The sequence below is a fragment of the Lathamus discolor genome, chromosome 6 (assembly GCF_037157495.1).
Source record: "Lathamus discolor isolate bLatDis1 chromosome 6, bLatDis1.hap1, whole genome shotgun sequence".
In the NCBI taxonomy this organism is placed as follows: Eukaryota; Metazoa; Chordata; class Aves; order Psittaciformes; family Psittacidae; genus Lathamus; species Lathamus discolor.
Genome location: NC_088889.1, coordinates 24,811,071 through 24,832,395, shown reverse-complemented (window position 1 = coordinate 24,832,395; position 21,325 = coordinate 24,811,071). Strand labels below are relative to the sequence as shown.

General features: G+C 44.3%; 1 protein-coding gene across 2 annotated transcripts in view; it reads left to right on the top strand.

Annotated features, from left to right (window-relative positions):
* The window catches only part of RCOR1 (REST corepressor 1), an 85,318-nt gene that overhangs the window by 49,768 nt on the left and 14,225 nt on the right, over nt 1-21,325 (top strand). For both annotated transcript variants that reach the window (XM_065685268.1, XM_065685267.1), the window contains 3 exons: nt 11,478-11,530; nt 14,929-15,090; nt 17,807-17,925. In XM_065685268.1, the coding sequence (XP_065541340.1) occupies nt 11,478-11,530; nt 14,929-15,090; nt 17,807-17,925 (334 nt within the window). The remainder of the gene's footprint in view (nt 1-11,477; nt 11,531-14,928; nt 15,091-17,806; nt 17,926-21,325) is intronic.

The following is a 21,325-nucleotide window of genomic DNA, read 5'->3' as shown; positions in this document are numbered from 1 at the left end:
TGTGTATTTAGCTTCAGCCAAGCTGCTTTTTAAGTCCCTTCTCCTCATTCTCCTGCAAACAGTGTACTTGAAACAGTTGGAATTGTAGCTTTATTTTTGGTCCCCTCTTGCTTCCAACCCCTGTTGTTTCTGTGAACTGCTTTATAACGCAACCCCACAAAAGGTTGTCTTGGCGCTCAGCGAGCATGCAGCCACCTTGGTCAGGGATGGGAATGTGGGAGCAGAAATGGCTGAGTAGTCTCAAACTTAGCTGCAGTTTCTCCTTTGTTTGTCATCTGCTGTGCTAGTTGCTATTGCAATGCTGTGTGGAAATCTCGGAGCAGCTCTTTCATCATTATTGCTGCAGGTTGATATTTCTGGATCCTGAATGCATATTTAAATTGAGATTTTTAACCCTTTCACAGCAGTGGTTTGTATTGGAGCTAAGAAAACAGTTTAGGTTGAAAGGAGTATGTGTTTGGGATGGATTTCAGTGGATTGTGGCTTGTTTCTTGGTTTGGTGGGGGTTTTATTGGTGGTTTTTCTTTTTCCTTTTCAAAAAGAGTCCGCAAACAAAAAAAGCCTAAAGGAGAGAATGTGTTGAAGAGTATCCAGGGAAAGAATGCCTTATCTAAGGTGACTGCATTATCCTGAAGGAATTTTTGCTGCTGTGCTGGGGGGGAGGGGGTTGGCGGCAGTCACCAGTTTCTTCATGTGCCTTGTTCTCTCCTGCCACCTGTTTGTTCCTCCTTTTTACTGCAGTGTGAAAGAGGCCTTCTCTGACTGTGTCAAGATGACCCAGTTTGAACATGCCAGCTGCCATGACTGTTGCTGCTGCTGTGGGGATTGAACTAGAGCTGGGGCTAGAAGAACCTTTTTTCCTGACAGAAATTTAGAGACAAGATGACGTGGATGTAATGGAGTGATAATAGCTGTGTTAAGAGTTACCTTAGGAGTAAGCCTTGATCTGAAATAGGTCTGGGAGCAGTCTTAGTCAGCCTGGTAGGCGCTGCGTGAGTTGTAGGACCAGTATGACGAGAACTAGCAGGCTGCAGTTACTTGCTGCTTGAACCCAGCCCTGGGATGGGCTCAGTGTGCTCCAGTCTTGCTGGTCCTAGTGGGAATGGCAGGCTCGGAGCATTTTAGAGGACTAGGTTGTTGTTCCTGACCCCTCTTACTGTAGCTGTGAGGGAAAATAAGAAAGATCAGGGAATTGGAGGGTAACTTTTTTATTATTATTTATTTATTTTTATTTTTCTATAGAGCAAGGTAAGTCAGCAAATGCAACCAACAAGTGCATGTTTATAAGGATGTGATGGGAGCTGTGTGCGGGCAGGGGGGAGCTGTTATGGGATATGTCCTCAGCTGAGGAATTCTTTGGGGAGGTCATGGCCATAACAGCTCGCTGTGGTGAGTTTGTATATTGCTGAGTGTGACCTTTACAGAGGTGCTAGTGCAGGAGGCAGAGTAGCTAGGTTTTCTCGAGGACATGTGTCAGAGCTTCCCTCACCCTAATGTGTTTGTGGTGGCATTACGTGTTCTAATTAGGAGCCACTCCCACTGGTTATTTTTTCTGTACTCTCATTTTTACACTTCACGTTAAGTTACTTTCCCAGTCATGTGCTTCTCATGCAGATTCATATTATGGCAGGCTGGTAATGAATTTTCCAGCACTGCAAGGATTAGTAGTTATACATAATAACTTATCAGTAAGGACTGGGCTTCTAAATCCTGGCTAAAAGCTGTGACCACCTACCACTGATACCCCAGGAACTAGTTACTGGCATTGGTGACTTTTCTGCTCTTAGGATCATCCTTGAAGGCTGAGGTCCTGTATGTAATCCATATTTCAGGATGTGCTTTATGAATGTGTAACTTTATTATTTTTCCCTAAATTGACTTAATTTGTATCTGTTAACATAACACTGATACTTTGGTTTAGCAGCTGTTAAAGAACATGCTGTCCAAGATCTGGCTGTGTCAGCTTGTTGTCTTTCTATATGGGCTTCTTAGAAGGATCAAAACCATTTCTTTGTACCTCTTCTGGATTCAGACTAGAGTAGGTTTCTAGGAAGCAAACAAGTGCAAGAATGGATGTATTGTGTGTTAGTGTCTCCTAAAGGCTGGCCTGCCTACAGTAGGGCAATCCGTGTAAGTCTGACTGAAAGTAACTTCTGATTTTCAGTGGAGGAAGGGCTCTTCACCTAGACCTTGTTGCCCAGGTTCTCATGTTGTGTGAGGTAAGGCATCAGGAATTTCATGAACCACTGTACCTTAACCTGTAGTAGGTGCTTATTTATGTTGCCTTAGTTCATAGCCTGCTTTATTAAGTGATTAAGCAGCTGATTATCATGCAGCCGAACTGTTGTTGCAGGAATAGAAACTTGCAGGAGAGGGATTGAGCAGACAGCTGGGAGGCAGAGCCACAACTGCTCTTGAGATAGGCTGTGTTCTTCAGGTTGTACATCACTGTGTGCATTGGAAGTCTTTTCAAAACAAATTCTAGACCTAATATTTTTATTCTTGGCACCCAGATGTAGTAGTGCAATGAAGTGGAGTTGTGGGAAGGCCCTTGCCTTCTCAGAAGGGGCCGGGCCCAGACATCTGAAAATAAGTTTTTAACTGTCCATGTAGAAGGAACAAAAGCATCTCAGTAATACTTCAGAAAATACAACTGAAGGATTAGTTTTCCTCCAATATCAAGCTGCCTTTGCTTAATCCCTATCATTTTTCATCTAATTTTGCTGGAAGCAAGTTTCATGCAACTTATTAAAGAGTGCAGAGGTCACGTGGATTGCTGAGACTATTGTTATGTTATTCGTATAGCTCAGTTTGGAAGTGAGGGGCTGGCTGCAAAAAATACTGAAATAGTAAGTGATGCTTTTGTGACCTGACCACTTGCTGTTCAGGATCAGTGTCCTCCTGTTCTAGCTGCTGAGGAGCTGGATGTGGGCAGTTACACCTAGAGTGCCTCTCCCTGCCAGGAGCAGCTCCTGGCTCTCAGTGCATCTGTCAAGGGCAGCTCCTCTGTGTCTGTGACTTGTCTCCTTCCTTTTGCTGCCTGCTGGCTTGCCTGATGCTTCCTTTCGGCCCAAGTGACATCCTTCAGGGAGGTAGCTAGGGGACAAATTGATCATTTCTTTTGCTTTTGTGTCCGTTATAAAAGGGGTCAGCATGGCTTCTGCTCTTTTGTCACAGGCTTTATTATCAGTAACAATAATAATGAGCTGTAATTTAACCTGATGGCTATTCTGCTCCCACACACCCCTTGTGTGTGCGTCCTCATGCTGCGCAAAGACTTTGTGTCGTGGGGAAGTGAATTTAGGAAGCCTGGCTCTGATACGGTTCTTCTGTTAGTTTGCATTTCTACTACAAGAGGCAATATATCAGTTCAGGTTTAGGCACGAGCTTTTATATCTTTTGGAGGGTGGAGAATTGACCTTGGTGAAGGTTTTGCCCTCTTTAGAGGGTTTTGAGTCTTGCATATTCCTTGGTGGCTTCTAGAGCTGGTTGAGAGCAGGTTCCTTAACCAAACTTTATGGTAGTCTGTGGTATTTTGCAGGCTTAGAATTTTAGCAATATATGGCATGATGTGGATGAAGAACTGAGAATGTTCCTACGTAGAGTAGTAGAGCCTCATATCAGACTGCTGTTAGCCTGAATATGTGGTCTCCCGTGCTGACTCTGTCATCAGTTTGTGTCAAATGGTATTTTTTCAAATTGGTGAATTTTCCTTTTGGAAAGGATGCACTGGATCATGTATTCTTGAGGATGGCAAGAAATAATAATCTCCAAAAGAAAATTGCACAAAGCAGGTTTCTTCTAATCCAAGTTATCTCCTGCATTGAGCCATCAGATCAAATATATATATATATATATATGTATTCTCCTTGTTACAACTGTATCAATAATGTTGCTACTTGCATTGCTTGGACATGTAGTTGAAGTATATAACCCAAGGTTGTAACCTCTCAGTAGAGTTAACTCTAGCCATGGTTTGACAGCAGAATAAATCTGGCTTTAGGGCTTCTCAGGCTGAATTGAGAGCACTGTGCTGAATAATGCAAAGAACCATTCTGCTATGAACTCACTTTATTGTTCAGGCATGTACTCTTTGCATTTGGCCTGTCTGTAGCTTCCTTTCTATGTCTTGGAAGGTCATATTCTTGAATGGGTATTCCTTCCCTGCCAGAAGCTAATGTGTAGTGGTTTTATGCTCTTACATGGGCTCCAAACCCAATATCAAGTGCTCTGGCTGATTACGTTTAATACAATCCAGTGCCTGTGTCTGATTTAAGATCAGATTTTCACTGCTGAATGATAGCCATGCTCAGATCCTGTATGGTCACAGGTTAGGTCCCTGGGTGATCTGATGTGGCTCTTCCTATTCTCTGCTATGTCCCAAAGATAGCGTTTCCTCTTTGCTACTGTCCTGTCAGATCTCGCTTGTTCTTTTCTGTGGTATGTATGAAGGCATCTGGGCTTGTGGTACCCAGATTCTGTATCTGCCTCTGTAGATACAGAAGCCTGTTGTCCTTCCTCCATAAAGAATTGGCATTTGGTGATATGTCAGCAAATTTCTGGCTGAAGGTTAAATGTGATGGACATATAAGAAACAGTCTTTCTTCCCGTGAGGTCTTCCATGAATGCCTTTACAATGGACATCCACATAGCCTTTCAGAGGGAGAACAGCAGCAGTGTCATAGAGCAAGAAAGCATCAGCTGGCTGGTTTCCCCTATAGTAAAGGGAAAGCAACATCCACAGATGTATGCAGTGTTGAGCCTCTTGCTGTGATAGCGTTAGCTGAGGGTGCAGCTTTAGGAGTGAGCATATGTTGGTAAAAGCTTTAAAAGTAATGTGTCTACTAGCAAAAGGCCTTTCCTGGTAAACACTTTAAAATAGTTTTGGCAAGCTGCAAAAACTGTGCTAGATTTGTCAGTACACCTGTGTCTGCAGTACAGCCTTCTTGCTGGCAGAGCAAAATTTAAAGGCAGATGAGTCAGGTCTTTAACCATCACTGGTGTTTCAACTTTGGACTTGCCCTCAGATACAGGCCATGCAAAGAGCAGTATTAAAGATAATAAAAGGGGGAGGTAGAAATACTGTGTTTCTTTTCTATCTTATTAGTATGTACTGCTTGGGTGGGGACTGGTTGCCTTTGTGTGGGGAAGGAAGCTTTCAGCAGGTATTAGGGCTTTTAAAGTGATAAATCTCCAGGCAGTGGGTCACTCCATTTTATTCCTTGTTTTATGCTCTCTGAGGCTGCAATGTCCAGGCCCCAGGTGTGGTTCCATGAGCAGCTATTTCCTCACCAGTGCTAGTTGACATAGCCATGCCTGTTCCTGCCTGCCTGCTCTCTCATCCCTGGCTCCAGAGCTAGTGCAAGAGAAGGGGGGCAGCCTGTGTAGCCAGGACTGGGAATAGGAGGGTCTGGGACTGCCCCTCCTGATAGGTGAGAGCATCATCATACTTTCAACCACATCTCTGTGCTTGTATGGCACCACTGCCACTTGGGTGAGGGGTGTTTTTCAGGTGAAACAGTTTCCCAGTCTGGCTCCGTGTGGGTCGAGGCAAATGTTTGTGCTTCTAGGTGGGAAGAGGTGGCTGGCAGCTGTGGGTGCTTAACCTGGCTGTGCTGCCAGAGGAGACCTCTAGTGCAGTGGAACCCCACAGTCCTTGATATGTGGACAAGAGATGATACACAAGTAAAATCTGAGGGACAGGGAGGTAAGTGGATGGGAGGTTGAGATCCACTGTGGAGTCCTGTGACTCAAGGTACCCTACCCTGCTGCAGGGTATTTTCTCTTGCTCCTATTCAGTAAGCTTCTCCTCATAAGGTTGGCTTTCCTTTGCCTTGCAGTTGCATAGAGAATTTTCCCTCACCTGCTGCAGGTGCAGTGGAGTTGAGGCCTAAATCCTCTCATGCCTTCAGTTGCACGAAGTGATTCTTTTTTTTACATAGCTTTTGTGTCTGTGTAATTAGCACTCTGTCCCTAGAAACAGTGTAAAAGGAGGCTGCGTGCCTGCCTAGGTGGGTGCTACACATGGCCATGCTCTGGTTCTCCACTTCTCTCCTGCCTGTGACACACATCACATCAAGAAGAGGGAATAGCTTTTCCAAGGCGGAAGACTCTTTTTAAATAGGAGGGGTTTATTTTCTTCTAAGTGATTTTGCCCAGAAAAAGTGGTCAAGCCATGTTGCTTTGATCTGTCTGCTCCCCTTGCCTCCTGTTACAGCTATTTTAGTGACACCCTTGTCCAAACTCCTGTGCTTTTAGCAGCCTCCTCTCCCATGCTGGGACCACGAGGTGGCAGGCTTGTTCCACCGATGCTGCCAGGGCGGTGGGACAGCAATGCAGCTGCTCGGTTTTATAGTTGAGGCAAAAACTGTGCTTACTTGTTTATGTACCATCATAATTGTGTTTTGAAATTAGGAGAATTTCACATGTATGTGCCTAATCCATGCTCCTTATTTACTTCATGAAACATTGATTTGTTCTGTGTCTTGACTTTTATTTTGGTTTTCTTTTGTTTTTGTTCTTGAGGATGATGGAGGGGAGGGGGAGATGTATAGCAACATCCAGAATTCCTCACAGGTTCCAGCATTGATCAAACTCTGTGAAGCACATTACTGAGGCTGTGAAGGATGCTGCTTTTGTCCTCATTTCACCCCATTCTGTCAGGCTTTTGCATCACGTAATATGCAAAGTGTTCAGAGCTCCTGCAGTACCCCACTAATAGGGGTGAACTGAGGTTGCAGCAACAGCTCTGCCTCTGCATTCCTGTTGCTTTCTATAGGCTTTAGCACACTTGCTTCTGCTGCAAACCTTCCTTGGGGTCGCTGAGTCCAATAAACATGTTGCAATGCTTGTGGGGTCATAAAGAAGCAATTGGGGGGGGGGGAGTCTTCCCAAAAGACCCAGTTACAGAGATCGTTTAATCAAATGGTGATGAGGGGAGCAATTGCTTTCAGGCATTTCTCTTTTCAGAGTTCTCCCACCCCCCCTTGAAATTAATGTTCCTGTTTTATATCTCTCAACTCAGTGTTCTAGGATGCGGGACTGAAAATCAGCAATGCAGTTGTTTGCTCTTGTCCCTCCTCCTCTCTGTCAGCCAAGAGGGTCCCCTTTTTTTTGCTTCTGGTGAGGAATTCTTGCAGGAAGATGGTTAGCAGAAGAAAAGGGTGTATGAGAGATTACTGGAAGCAATACCACAAAATTCAGGGTGTTGATGGCACCATTTTGGTCAGAAACTCCTCTAGATGGCAAGCAGTGATGCATCTTTCTGTGCTTCCTTTCCCGCTCCTTCCCATTTCCCTTGTCTCTTTTGGTGTGTGTACGCTCGTCTGGGGTCCCTTGGTCATCTCATAATAGACCTCACTTCTTGTATCACGATGAGGTGTTTTTTAGCATCTGAGCCCTCTGCACTCCTCTTTGCTGGTGATAGTGTGTCTGTGGGTCTCTGTTCCCTTTGCATCCCCACCTTTTGTGCTGTTTCTGCATTCCTGAGCATGAGTGGCTGTAGCAAGGGGCTCTTTGGGCTAGTGCTCACTCCATTTTGGATGTGGGGCAGACAGAGGATCCTGCTCACCTCCACACAGCTAAAATGCATGCAAGAGAAGAAATGTAGCCAAATAGGTGAAGAAATACCAGTTTATGATTCTCTTTCATGTCCCTTCCTCCTATCTGGTTTCTAGTAGCAACAAGAGCCTTCACAGAAGCAATGTGTCTCCTATGTCACACAACTGTCTCAATTCAAGTATTATTGTCTTTTTGGCCTGCTCTGTGCAGAAGTATCTTTCCAGCATACAGGAATAAGTTGGATGGAAGCAGGGGATGCTCTTGTCTGCCCTGTTTGGGGAAAAGTTATGCTGGTAGAAAAAGTGAATGGTGGTGTAGTTGATGCTGAGGGAAATGGGATGAGATTGCTTTGCTACTCTTGCTTGTTCTCTTGTGGAAAGCAGCTAAGAGCTGTGCTGGCAAACTGTCTCTTCTGGTGTAAGAAGGGCTCTGCCCCAGGCTCTTCTGGCTCTGAACTCTGTCTAAACAGATTGCTGGGTTACATGCTGAGCATGACTGAATGGCACTGAAATGCAGTGGAGCAGAATTTCACATGCCCAGTATGCTGGGCTTGCGTGAAGTGCATGGGGAAGTCGGAGACGGAGGAGGGCATGTGAAGCATTAAGCTTGTGGCAGTTCCAGGCTGTAATGGTATGGGAGACTAAAGGGATTCTGTGACTCAGCTGGTGCCATGCTCCTTCTTGCTCACTTCATATGGAGGGGGATGATAAAGAGAGCAGTCAGAAGGATTGCTCAGGGGACTGTCATACCTCTCTGATGGTGCAAGCATCAAAGTGAGGAAACCTGCAATTAGTCAAGAAATGACAAGCAGAATGGGCTAGATTCAGTAAGCAGGTAGGGAGCAAGCCAAGAGTAGAGTACAACAGTGTACTCCTTGTCCTTCACCTACAAACACTCTTTTAGTATATAGAAGGAGCATTGCTGTGTGGTCATGGTCAGTTTATTGCCTTACTGCCTTTCTTATTTTTCTTTTCTTTCTCCCCGTAACATCAAGGTGTTACAAGCCCCACCATGACAAGAAAAGCATCCTGCCTCCTTTCATGCTCTGATCAGTTACAGTCTAGTGTTTGGGTTTGTGGTGTATTGACTTGAGTCAAGAAAAATTCTGTTGGTACTGATATGTGGGGACCTTGCTAATGTTCTTGCTCAGATGAGAAAATGCTGTAACTTTTTTTTTTGGGGGGGTGGAGGTGGGGAGGGTTGAGTGTTGGGGAGCAAGGGGAAGGGAAAATATTTTCATATAGCATCTGGTAAAAGAAATGTATGCTGGAAAGGAGAACAGGCTCATCTCTTCTCTGTATATATTAAAGGATAAGATGCTGAAGTCAAATCAGGAACGATAGATCTTTATACAGTGAAAGTGAGCGGGTTAATGCAGCAGTACTTAGCATTCAGGAGCTTAATGCAGCCTTGGACTTAAGAGAATTCAGCTCCTTTCCCTCTGCTTTCCTTCACCTTACTCTTAGACAAAGTAGATAACACTGCATGTGCAATACCTGTCTGAAGGAAGCTGAGAGCATTTAGTTGAAGTACAGGGAAATGTTGCAGTGAGGGTTCCACATCAACCTTTGGTTTTGGTGTGGTTATCATGTCTGGAAGCATCTGAAGTTGCTCTTCTGCTGATATCCTACTGATGTTCCCTGCCCTGTTTGGCTTGTGGAGGGGAGGGATGGTGTGTAGGGAGTAGGTACTTCCATTCTCTGTCCCATTTCCCCTGTGTGGTCATCCTGCATTATGTTATTTTGCTCTTTCCTTGGAGTGTGGTTTTGCAAGTTGTGTGGAGTTGGTTTGTTTTGGTTGGTTGTGGTTTTTTTTTTTTTTATATGTGTGGTGGTTTGGTTTTGTTTTTTTCATGGCAAAGCTGATTTCTGAGGTCCCTACACTTTGGTAACCTTAGGATGTTTTGTTAGGCAATGCAGTGATTTCAGCCAAAGAAGTTTCTGTCACTGTCCCAGTACCTCCACTGTCTGTGCAACTGTTTTGCTTGCCTTGTGCAAGAACAGGTCATCTGCAAGAAAGGGTGGTTTTCGTCCCAGTTCAGCATGGTCATTAGAAACAATTTGCTTACTTAGAGGCAGATGGGTCTGTGCTGCAGGGTGGTGCAAATGAATGGTGGTGATTCCATCTTTCTCCAAAGGGCTAATAAAACTTGGGAGCTTGGAAGAACAAGAACCTCATGGAGTGCCCTTGCTAAAGTGGAGCTGTGCTTGTATTTACTGCATGATTTTCTCCTGCCATGTGTGCCTGTATGTACATTCTCATGCACTTTTCCAAGGCACTTAACAAAGCGCTTTTTTTGCAACACCTTTTTGTAAAAATTAACTAATGCATCTCCTTTCCAAATGAAGGGCTGACAGTGGTATCACATGTCCCATCTTACTAGACAAGATGACATCTACTTCAAGCACCTAGATATAATTTCTTTGCATTGATGACAAGATGAAAGTAAGAGGCTGGTGCTCTCCTGTTGTGCATTTTCTGATCTGTCGTCTTTGTTTTCCCAATATCTTTTCATTTCATCGCTTAATTTGAAGGGTGAAGGAAAAACTTGGGGAAAGTCCCAGCTTGAAGGAAAGGCTTTAAGAAATGCCATGCTATTAGAGACCAGAGACCCCATGCTAGAGTCCATAAAGGCAGAAAACATGGGAGAAGCACCTTTGAAAGCTGAAGTTATTTGTGAGGCCCAGCCTGTGGGAGATGTGGCTTCCTTAGCTCCAGTGTGCACAGAATCATTTTCTTCTGAAGTTGCTTAGCCCAGGAATTTGCTTGCATCCCTCCCTGGGTATCTTCAGGGAAGGAAACAGGCATGATATTTGAGTTTATTACTGAGTGACTTATCTTGGAAGTCATTCTTCTCCCAGTGTTGGACAATTCTACCTGTGTGTATCAGTTCTGTTGTGGTAAGTGTATCAGGGTATAGCATGTTGATGATCCTACAGACAACCAATGCTTCCAGCATCTTCCACTCCATTAGGTGAAGTAGGAGTCTCACCTTTTAGCTTGTACATTTAATTTTTTTATCCAAGGGTGATGTTATCCTTTAATATCACTTAATAATGACCAAGCACAAGGGCACAGACTTCAGAACTCCACCACTGGTACAGACTTTGATCTAGTCTTCTCAAATATGTGTTGTTGGACATAATATAATCTCAGTCACTCATACTGAAAGAAACATTTGGGTTTTTTAGTCCCACCTATACAAAATATAACTCCTTAGGGCATCTTCACATTGCAAAGCTTAAAAGCTCATGGGGGCCTAATAATACTTAGAAGTGGGGTTTAGTCCAAGATGAAAACTGCCAAAGCATAAGGGCTGAAAAATTCGTCAAGATATCTGTAGTGGTTGTGCAACACTAGGAGTCTGGCAGTACTGGAAGGTATGGGTTGTGTCTGGGGATTTTTGTTCTTAAGAGAAAGCAACTGTTTTGGGGATTTACACCCTCCCCCCCCCCCCCCCCCATATGCAACAACAACAACAAGAAGCAAACAAAAAACCAAGCAGCAACAAAATATGAAACAAAAAAACCCCAAGCAACCAACCCTGCCCCCCAAAATACCAAACCAACAGAAAGTGGTTGAGACAGTCATGTCTATAGTTTTGAAATACTATATTCTGTGTTTCAGCAGTATTGGAACTGTATTGGATATCATGCATCACGTAGGCTTGTTAAAAAATGTAGTAGTTTGACTGGTTTGGTGTTTGGTTTGGGGTTTTTTGTTTTTTCTCCTTTTTTTTTTTTCCTTCTTTTCCTGAATTGTTGGAAACAGTAGCTATTCATGAGTTATCTGTGGAGAATGCAGTGACTGTGGCAGGAGTCAGAGCTACAGAACTGGGTTTTAGACTAGAAAGGGAAAGGGAAGAGGAGATGAGATTATTATATGAAATATTCTTACCCCTTCTCTTTGTTTTTCAGTGGATGAATATATTGCCATTGCTAAAGAGAAGCATGGATACAATATGGAGCAGGTAACAACCCTTTGAATACTTACTTTATTAAAAAATCTTTTTCAGTGGGTATTAAAACATGACTTACACTGACTGCCTAGCACTGCTTCTTCCCTTCTGAATTGTGTTTTCTCCCCTCCTGCTTCTCCCAAAACTGACGGTTCCTAAAAGTAAGTGGTGCTCTGGGGATATGGATTTCACCCCTGGTTTTACATCCAGACTCAGCAGAAAACCAAAACCATTGTAATTTGTAGCAGAATTTGGCCATGGGCGTTATCCTTCCTATGGTGGCTACTTCTTGAACACTTCCAGAACCCCTTTTCTATGTGGAGTTTCTTTATGCACTAACACTTCCCTGGAAAGGGAAGGTGGGGAATCTGAGTTAGTTACTGTACTGGCAAATTATGTACTTTCTCTACAAAGGGATTCTAAGAAAATGAGAGTTTATGAAATTGTTTAGGCAAAGGCTGTGAGCATAGAAGTGCATGATGTGGAGGGGCAAGGGTTTCTATTTAAATGACTGCTATCATCTTTGAGTCAGACTTCCAGTGGTTGATTCTCATGCTCAAAAAGACTTCTTGTGGAACAAGAGTATTGAAGTTGAGAAAGCCACCAAATTTTTCAGCAAAGCAAGGAATGATCAGACTTGATAATTATAGTTTCTAAGAGCAGAAAACAGCAATAAAAGGAACATGAGGGCACCAAAAGGCTGTGAGCATAAATGAAAATAAGGACAGTAGCTTATTTCAGTTGAGATAGGTATAGCCTAGTACTGGGTATTGCGGGTAATATTTGCCAAAGGAGATGGTCTCAGGCAACCACAGAATATTTTTGTTTTTTAAAACTTAAATTTGGCTAATGGAGATTTGCATTAATTTTAATGTTGGAAGTACAGACCTCCCACTTATTCTTTGGGGTCTTTTTCCCTGTTTTTCTTCCTCTGTGTATAGGAGTTATGGGTCTCACCACACCAGGATGTGAAGTGGCTGATCAGCTTATAAAAATGTCCCTCCTAAAAATTTTATCATTCCTTCCCTAGCAGTCTCGCATAACACTCTGGAGTTAAACGTGTTTCCCAGGTCCTTTGGGATTTCCTAGACAGCTATGGTAGGTGCTTCCAGGATATAAGTGGAGAGGATCTAGCTTTTATCACTCTGGAAGCCATGTATTCATTTTGTATTTTTAAGGGCAAGTGTCAAGGCTTTCCAGTCAGGATGATTTGTTGTATCACCAAGGAGCACTCTCTTTAGCAGGTATTATCAGAGTTGCTGTTGGCTGGGTAACTATGGACAAGCTGATACGGCCTCCCTGGAAGCCAGTCAGAGCCCACTGTGGAGTTTGGCCACTGCCTCTGGGCTTTGCTGGCCAAGACAGCCCTTTCGCACACATGCATCCTCCTGACAGCTGGTCTCTTTGGACCTCTGTGCAGGTGGCTTGGCTGACAGTCATCACACAGAGGTTCCCATTCTTCTGTGTGTGCCCCCTGCCTAAGACCTGCCTTTGCAGATGAAGATGTGCCAGTTTGTTGCAGGGAATGGTGAGCTGCCTGTGAGGGTGACTGGGGCATCTGCTGGTGCTCCCCTGTCCAATGCCTTTCCATCCATCTGGCCCATTGGAGCCATGTCCAGCTCCCATATCTCTGTTCTTTCTCCTTGCCTTGTGCCGAAGCACACGGTTGTTGGCTCTGCTGCTGTTGGGTGATGGCTGGAGGCTCAGGACTGTGCTGTTGGGAGTCCCTGCACCCTCACCAGCTCCAGGGCAGGCAAAGGGCAGGCTTTGGCAGGCAAGTGAGCTCCTACAGGGTAAGCCCACTTCAGCTGGTGTTGTAAATGGCTGTAGGTGGTTGTGCTGAGCCATAGCAGTCACAGGCTTTTGGGAGTACTGCAGCAAGTCTGGCCTTAAGCTGTGCTCTCCTGCCAGCATGTCAGACACTCTGGGACAAAGGAGGCTGGAAAAGCTGTGCGCTCACCTGAGTGTGAGTGCAGAACTCCTCTGGGATAGCATAGGATGGAGGAGGAATGCTGCTTTCTAGCTAAACCTAGGAGGAAAACCTTTTTGTTTACTTTTTGCTTTGTGTAAGCAGCTGCTCTCTCAGCCCTTGCTGGCACCTTACTGGAATTTAATGCTACCCTGTCCTCCTGAAATGTCTCCCTCCTTGTTTTCCCTTTGCTTTCTCATGGCGATGTTTGATACAGATCTGAAGCTAAAGGGATGGCAGGGGAGAGAACTCAATCCTTTGTTACTGCAGAACAGGTTGTTTTTTTTTTTTTTTTGGCTCCACGCTTGCCAGAGTGGATGGGGATTGGTGGCTGCGTGGCCCCTGTGACATCTGCACAGTGGGTGACTGCAATCAAGACTACTTCTTGTTCTGCATGGTGGCAAAAGGGAGTAGAGGGTGCCTGGACAGCACTGGGAGGCCAGTAGGGTCAGGACAAGACTTTGGATAACACTAATATTTATACTCTCTGCTGAATCTCAGGGGATCAAGATCCCATAAAGGAACTGCTTTTTGCATAGCAAAACATAATGGGGAACCCCCAAATTTTGGAGGGGTTTTGTAGCTCTGAGCGGCCAGGGTGAAACTGCTAGATGAGGGTAACTGTAACAGCAAAACCTGAGCTGAGTTTGCATGTGCCAAGCAGGTTACTCTGCTGTTTTACTCAGCATGTTAGGGATTGTTTTCACTTTACTGCCATCGCAAAAGGGCTGGTTTCTAGCTCTGCAGAGTTGGGCCTTCCCAAAATGACTTGTGGTGGTTGCTGGTGTGCCAGATGTAGTGATGTGTCATATCGCTAAGTGGCTGCACACCCCTGGGAAAGGAGTGGCTATGGGTGAGGGTCTTGGAGATGGCAGGAGGAGGATGATTTGCAGGTTGTGAAGCACACTGCATGCACTTAGCAGCAAGTCAAGGTTGTGCATGCTCTCTGCCTTTCCTTCTTCCAGTTTTTCTATCGTCTCTTCCTTTTCTTCCTTCCCCTCAGAAAGAGACTGCTGAACAACCGTAAAACTCCCGTCAACTAAACCGACTTCCTAATTGCACAGGAAATGGAGTTTAGCACTGGCAAGAAGCTTCATTTAGTCTGGCCTGTTTCTTAGGTAGTCTCACCAGGTCTGCTTAATGTGCATACTATGATCAGTAAAGTTGGAGTAATTTCTTCAGTTTTCTTCTCCCTCTTTTCTGTTGCTACTCTCATATTACATTGCTACCTGTGTGGTTTGGGAAAACTTCAAGTTGGTCTTCACAGTCCTAGCAGGGTGGAGGTCAGACTCCAGGTTTCTTGCACACAAAGTGTCTGATGTAGCTGAGCATTAAAATAGTTTAACATGCCACCTTAGGAAAATGCCATAGCTCTCCCTTTGCATGCATATAATAATGTTCCTTGTGATTACAGTTGTCTTCTTGGTGTCCTTATTTCTAGGCCCTTGGGATGCTGTTTTGGCACAAGCACAACATTGAGAAGTCTTTGGCAGACCTGCCAAACTTCACTCCATTTCCAGATGAGTGGACAGTGGAAGACAAGGTCTTGTTTGAACAGGCCTTTAGCTTCCATGGGAAAACCTTTCACAGGATCCAGCAGATGGTAAGTGGAGTCACAGGAATGGAAAAGCGGAACAGGCAGTCTGACAGTTGTCTTCAGTGCTGACTGTACTGACCTCCTGTCAGGACAGAACAGGCCAAAGGGGATGTTAAAGGGAAAGCATTACCATGAATAGAAACAAACAACCTTGTTTGCAGAGTCTCTTCTGGCTCAGGATAAACTTCAACTATGCAATGTTTTTTGGTGGGAAATGACAGTTTTCAGTCTCCTGCATGCTGTGGTAGTGTTTGTCTCAGCTGGAGTTCAGGCATAGTCTGTACATATGTGCCCACCCACACATAAAGATCATCTCTGTGCCAAGTTGATTTCCTTTCTTACAGCCTGCTTTTTAGGAATTCATTTTATTTGACAGTGAAGTCTGTGCTTAATGTGATTTGGAGCTGTCAGTGGATGTTGTGGTAGAGGTTTATTGGAAGCATTCGGTCCTTTGCTTTTGGTTAGCAGTGATTGTTTTTAAACTGTGATTGAAAACTTCAAGGGTAGGTTTCTGTCTGAAAGGGGTGTGTGCAATTTTCTTTTGAAAGATGGACAGGATGGGATGAAAAATCATTCTAATTAATTATATATTGAGTGTTTCTTCAAGTAGTTCATCACCTGTGTGGGAACCAGACTTTGTTCTTTGCTCTCCTTCAGTAAAGTGCCTCTTGAGTGTTCCAGCAGGACCCATTTATGTTGGTTGTGACCCTTTGAAGTGAGCCTAGCCTGCTGCAGTCTGTTCAGCCTCTTTAAAGCACGTGTGAAGGTCTGTGTTGCTGATGCCACTGAAAAGCAAAAGGTGACTTACCTCCAAGTAAGAAGGAAAACTGCCAGGTCCCTTTTCAAAAGGGTGGCAGGAAGGGGCTCGTTCTCCTCATGTCCTCCTTGAATATTCCTTCACTGGTGATCATTTCCAGATGTTCTTGAGTCATAGGGTCTCCCACTCCCTTGGGTCAGATGACAGGGCTTGTGCATACTATGGGTAGCTGATACAGTCTGGAGAGTTCTGTACTCCTGAAGGGTGAAAGTGTTTCTTTTATTTCTCTGTTCTTATATAGTAGGGGGAAGAGGGGGAAAAGGGAAGAAAGGGGAATGTCCTGGGAAAACTGAGAAGATAAAGCCTGTCCTATTGCTTGGTGAAATGCCAAAGCAAGAAATTCTCAATTTGTTTTATGTGCAGAAGCACGACTCTGTCCCTGAGTGAAGTGCATTCCTATATGGGGATGCCAAGCTCATGCACTGTTCCCTAGGTAATGATATTTTTTTACTGTTGCTCCCAGAAAAGCCATCCTGCATGAAAGGAATTAAATGGCATGAAGCTTTGTGTTTAGCTGGGGACAGGAATCAATGGCTTGGGAGCATGTTAGTAGTTAGTTTATATATGCTGCCCCATTTGCACCAGTGCAGCTTAGCACTGAGGGGAAAAAGTCATTGGAGCCAGAGAGTAAGAATTGGGTTATGTTATTTACCGGAGCTGGTTCTGATATATTGGCACTCTTAGCATGTGTTTGTAGCCAAGTGGGTGTTTGTCATGAGGAGCCTTGTCCCCAGGTTTGTTCTGTGGAACTCTTCAATTCCAGCATACCAGCCTGCTACATGGCTATTGGCAACATAATATTGACATAGCACCTATGTTTTGCTACTGTAGATGAATGTATGCCACTGTGCAGCTGTGGGCCAGGATGGTAGTTCCGGTAGGATCTGTTATCAGGACCAGAAGTGAATCTGCAGTCTGAGAACCAGGCTTATCTCAAGCGAAGACTTAAACTGCAGTTTTATCTGAATGAGAGATCTGACTCTTGCTCACAGTTTTGTTTACCTCCCCACCTGTCCTGCCCTCCAAGCTGAATCAGACAGCTAAAACATGTTTTATTCAGCAAGAAAGGCTGGACTTCTAGAAAGTAGAAGTCCTGTCTAAGTACATCCATGCAGAAGTTCAAGGCCAGGTTGGATGAAGCCTTGTGTTGGATGGTTTAGTGAGAGGTGTCCCTGTCCATGGCAGGGGGGTTGGAACTAGATGATCTTGAGGTCCTTTCCAACCCTAACCATTCTATGATTCTGTGATTCTAAGTACCTCAGCAGAGAATTAGTCTTAATGTAGTTTCATGCTTTTTGGAGTCAGATGTTTCATAGCTACATTCATAGCTACAGGGAAATTACATTAGTGTAAGAGAACAGAAAAGAGGGAGATGCGTGTTTTTCTGTATCTTCAGTTCACCATACAGTAACGTTTCACCTTTTCAAAACGTCTTTTGTTGAGACCTTTGAATAGACTTCATCATTTGAATGGTGTGAATAAGGCTTTTTAAACCAAACATCAAAGATATGCTTGGGATATAGCCTGCAATTCAGCAGTTCCTGTGGTTGCTTACACATGCCTCTGTTGGCTTTTAAAACTGTTATCTCAGTTTCAAGGCCCCGTTTTGGATTTGCTTTTGATACGTTCCTTTATTCTAAAGGGAACCCAGCTACCTGGCTGGTGTGTGGAGACTTGCCGAGATGCTCTTTAGAGATTTTTGATGTCCTAAATAGTAGGCACTAACCTAGAGCGCTCCTCCATAGATCCTTTTTGAAAGGCTGCAGACCTCCCTTGCTTGAGCCTTTGGGAGAACCCAAAGTAGAGGGATCAGATGTTCCTTGACAAAACCAGACCTGATTGTATGTGAACTCCTGGGGATACTTTACATATAAGCATATAAAAGGATACATGTTTAATTTACAGCTTCCTGACAAATCAATAGCCAGCCTGGTGAAATTTTACTACTCCTGGAAGAAGACAAGGACTAAAACTAGCGTGATGGACCGTCATGCTCGTAAACAAAAAAGGGAACGTGAGGAAAGGTAGGTTTTTAAACAGAAAGGCTGTGTATTGACGCACACTGATTTCTTTAGACTATCTCAGAGTTCCTGTTAGCTTGTAAGAAACTAGATGTAGGATTTTCCCCAAATGTTTCCTCGTACCACGCCTTCTTTCCCCACCCCTCTTCCCTGCTATGCATGTTTTGCTTTGCTTAAAGCCAAAAGGAGTCTGTCAGCAAATAGGTACACTCCCTTTTCAACACTCTGCAGTTTCCGAGTGTCCTCTAGTGCAGTGGTCAGTGTCCCATCACTCCAGAAGCTTTTTCTCTAATACTGCTTGAGGGTAGAAAAAATGAAATTGAAACTATTTACAAGCTGATTGGCACTGTTGTCAGCAGAGGCAGAAAAGCTGATAAGCAGGACAATAAAAGGAAGTAATGAAGGAGCTAGAAATCTGCCTTTGTTTCCTCCATGTGATGCTCAGTAGAGTGAGAACATTCACCTCATGGGGAACAGGTTCCAGTGCAGCACCCATCAGCCTGTACATACACACAAACAGGCCTTTCTGCTACCTTTCACTTAGCCTGACAGCCTAAAAGTTTTCTAAGTGTTACTCCCTGGGAAAGGTGAAGTGAAGATGGTGGGTTTTAGTGACTGAGGAGAGGGTAGCACAGGAGAACTTAGGATGATTTCTGGCAGAGATGTCCTAAGGACTGCTGGGTGCATTAGGATTTTGAGTGAGGGTGGTGGTGTTCAGGCCACTAGCCACTGAGCTTAAGCAGATGAGCTTCGCTCCTGCTTGTGCAGTTTTGTCTCCAAGTTTGTCTTCCTAGATACCTATGAAAGCCCTTGGAGGTAGGTCAGCCAGTGGTGTTGTGTGTATTGCTAGAAGTATCTATACAGTTAGAACTGCCACTTGGTGACTTCTCCTAGTTCTGGAGCTGACAGAACCTCAGAAATGCAGTGGCCTTAAGTATGTGGCAGTGGTGGTGGTGCGCTCCACCTCTGGACAGCACCAACTCTTATCTGCTTTATGCAGGTGTCTTCTCAACGTGCAGTTCATGTCTTTGCAGACCAAAGTTGAGGTGTGCCTGGCTTTGGAAATTTCCTAATATAATTGGGCAAAATTCTGTAAAAGCTTTTCCCAGGGGACGTGTTTACTGGCTCCTGCGTGTATGAGTGAGTCCTATTTGGGAACGGGGAAGAAACATTTCCAGGTTTGAGCTGTACTGTACCAGTGACTCACTCAACCTCTCCCATCTCTCCATGAGATAAGCAATACTTGCTTAACAGGCAGGGCCAGGGACAATACTACCAACAAACTTGTCCAGTATTTGGCTGGCTTTCTCTGACCTGGGTCTCTTTTCCCTTTCTGTTCTTTTCCCTTCTCTGCAAAGGCTGACTTGATGGGTTTTGGTTTTTGTGTTTTGTTTTTTTTTTCTTCTCCCCATTCTGCATTTTAAAATGTTCCTACTAATTTATGAGGGGGGGGGGGGAATATCTTTTATAAGGAGTGTTTGTCTCCTACTGTCTAGTTTAGGATCTTCTATGTCTATTTCTGTTTTGTGCTTATAAATGAAGTTACTGCAATTTGGAAATACTCCTTTAGTACCAATGCCTGTTTGCTGGGAAAAGCAGCACCTCAGACCATCTGGTGATTGGGAAAGAGCTGTATAGGCTGCCATGTGCTGTAATCTTGTAACCTTTCAGGAAGGCAGCTGGATTGGAAATGTGTAGTTTGATTTACATCTGCAGCAAGCTAAGCACCAGGCCATCAGCTTGGTTTGATTTTCCCATCTTCATCATGTAAAATAGTCAAACCCCAAGAGCCCTAAAGATTTGTCATTGCAGCCATGCAGGGGGTGGAAGCAAAGCTGGGTGAGAAGCTTTGGGTTGCTAGGTTTTGAGGTTGTATTGTGCCATTGGGTGTTGGCAAAACTTAGAAATGTTCTTCAGTTAGTAACGATCAATGGCTAAAACTGCAGAAATGAGTGGAGGGGGTTGATCTAGCTCATGTCTAGGGAACTTGCTGGAACAGAGCAAGCAAAGCCCATGGGGGTTTTGGCTTTTGCAGAAAGGCTGAAATCTCAACCAAGGTGAGAACACAAGGAAGCACTTTTGAAGATGGGGTTAAGAGAAGAGGCAATCAGAAGTATCTCACTCAAATACTGCTCTATCTCTTCTGCGGCTAGGCAGGGAAATTCCCCAACCCCTCACATTGTCACTAAAATAGCTCCCAGCGCATTTGGGACCGGGTTTTCAGTAGCTGTTCTTAGTTGTGTGTGAGGGGCTTTGTGTATGTAGCTCTGGGAGGGGGTGCTTGTGACTGCACAAGCTGAGCATTCTTGTGGATGAGCTGGTGAGCCAGGCAGTTTGGAAGAGCTTGCATGTGTTGCACAAGTGACTGCTCTTGTGGGGATGAATACCAGCTCAAGCCACCTGGCAGTACATTCTTCCTTAAGTTGCACAGGACGTTGCTGCAGCAAGGAGGCAGCAGCCGTGCTGACCTAGCACCTGCTATGCCTGCTGTCCCTGCTCCAGTGTGAACACACCCTTGCTGGCTCCAGCACCCCAGCACAACTTCTGCTGTGGTTTCCCTGAGGAGCCCTGTCTTTCATGGTGATGTTACATACCTGCACTAGCTTAAGTTCCCTTGTCCCAGGCTGGAAAGTTTGACATGACAAAATAGGCTTATTTTTTGATTAATAAAAAAAGTACCCAAACAATAAACCACTTTGATTACATCAGCTTATTTCTTCTGTTTCTGGGCATCATCCCAAATGGTGCAATTAACTTTAGTTGTGTACAGTACAAAAATTCTAAATTGTGAAAATAGGCACAATTTAATGTCCGATTGAAATTCTGATGAAGCCAAACTGGCCAGGTGTGCCAAGGTCACTTTCAGTAAGGCCCAAGTTTCATGCTTACTCCTATTCTGTAACTGATAAGCTCTGTCTTTTCCAGGGGAGAATGAAATGTGAGGCTGTCACTGGGGGGATGATAAAAAAACCACCAACATTCCTTTATGCTTGTTCTTGAGGGAGTTCAAACCACTAACATTTCTTTATGCTTGTTCTTGAGGGGGAGTTCAGCTTGTGCATGTCTATTTTGCTAAATGTTAAGGAGATGTATGAAATCCCTGTGTTAGCTACTTGCTATAACTCTTAAGTCTTTGTTTCTTTGTCTCAGGTTGCGTGAAGGTAAAATGCTGGGTGTCCCATGTTCTTTAAAAAAATACATTGAACTGATTACACAAGTTATCTTGCCTTCATCTGAGCAGATGTATTTTACTCAAGTACAGTACAGTCTTCTTTTACAAAACATGGCCCTCATATCTTTACAGTTAAGAATCTCTTGATTTAAACCAAAACTAAATAAAACCCCAAACGAAAAAGCCCATCCCAGCCCCTAAAAAAACCACACTGGGACTAAAACTAAGGAA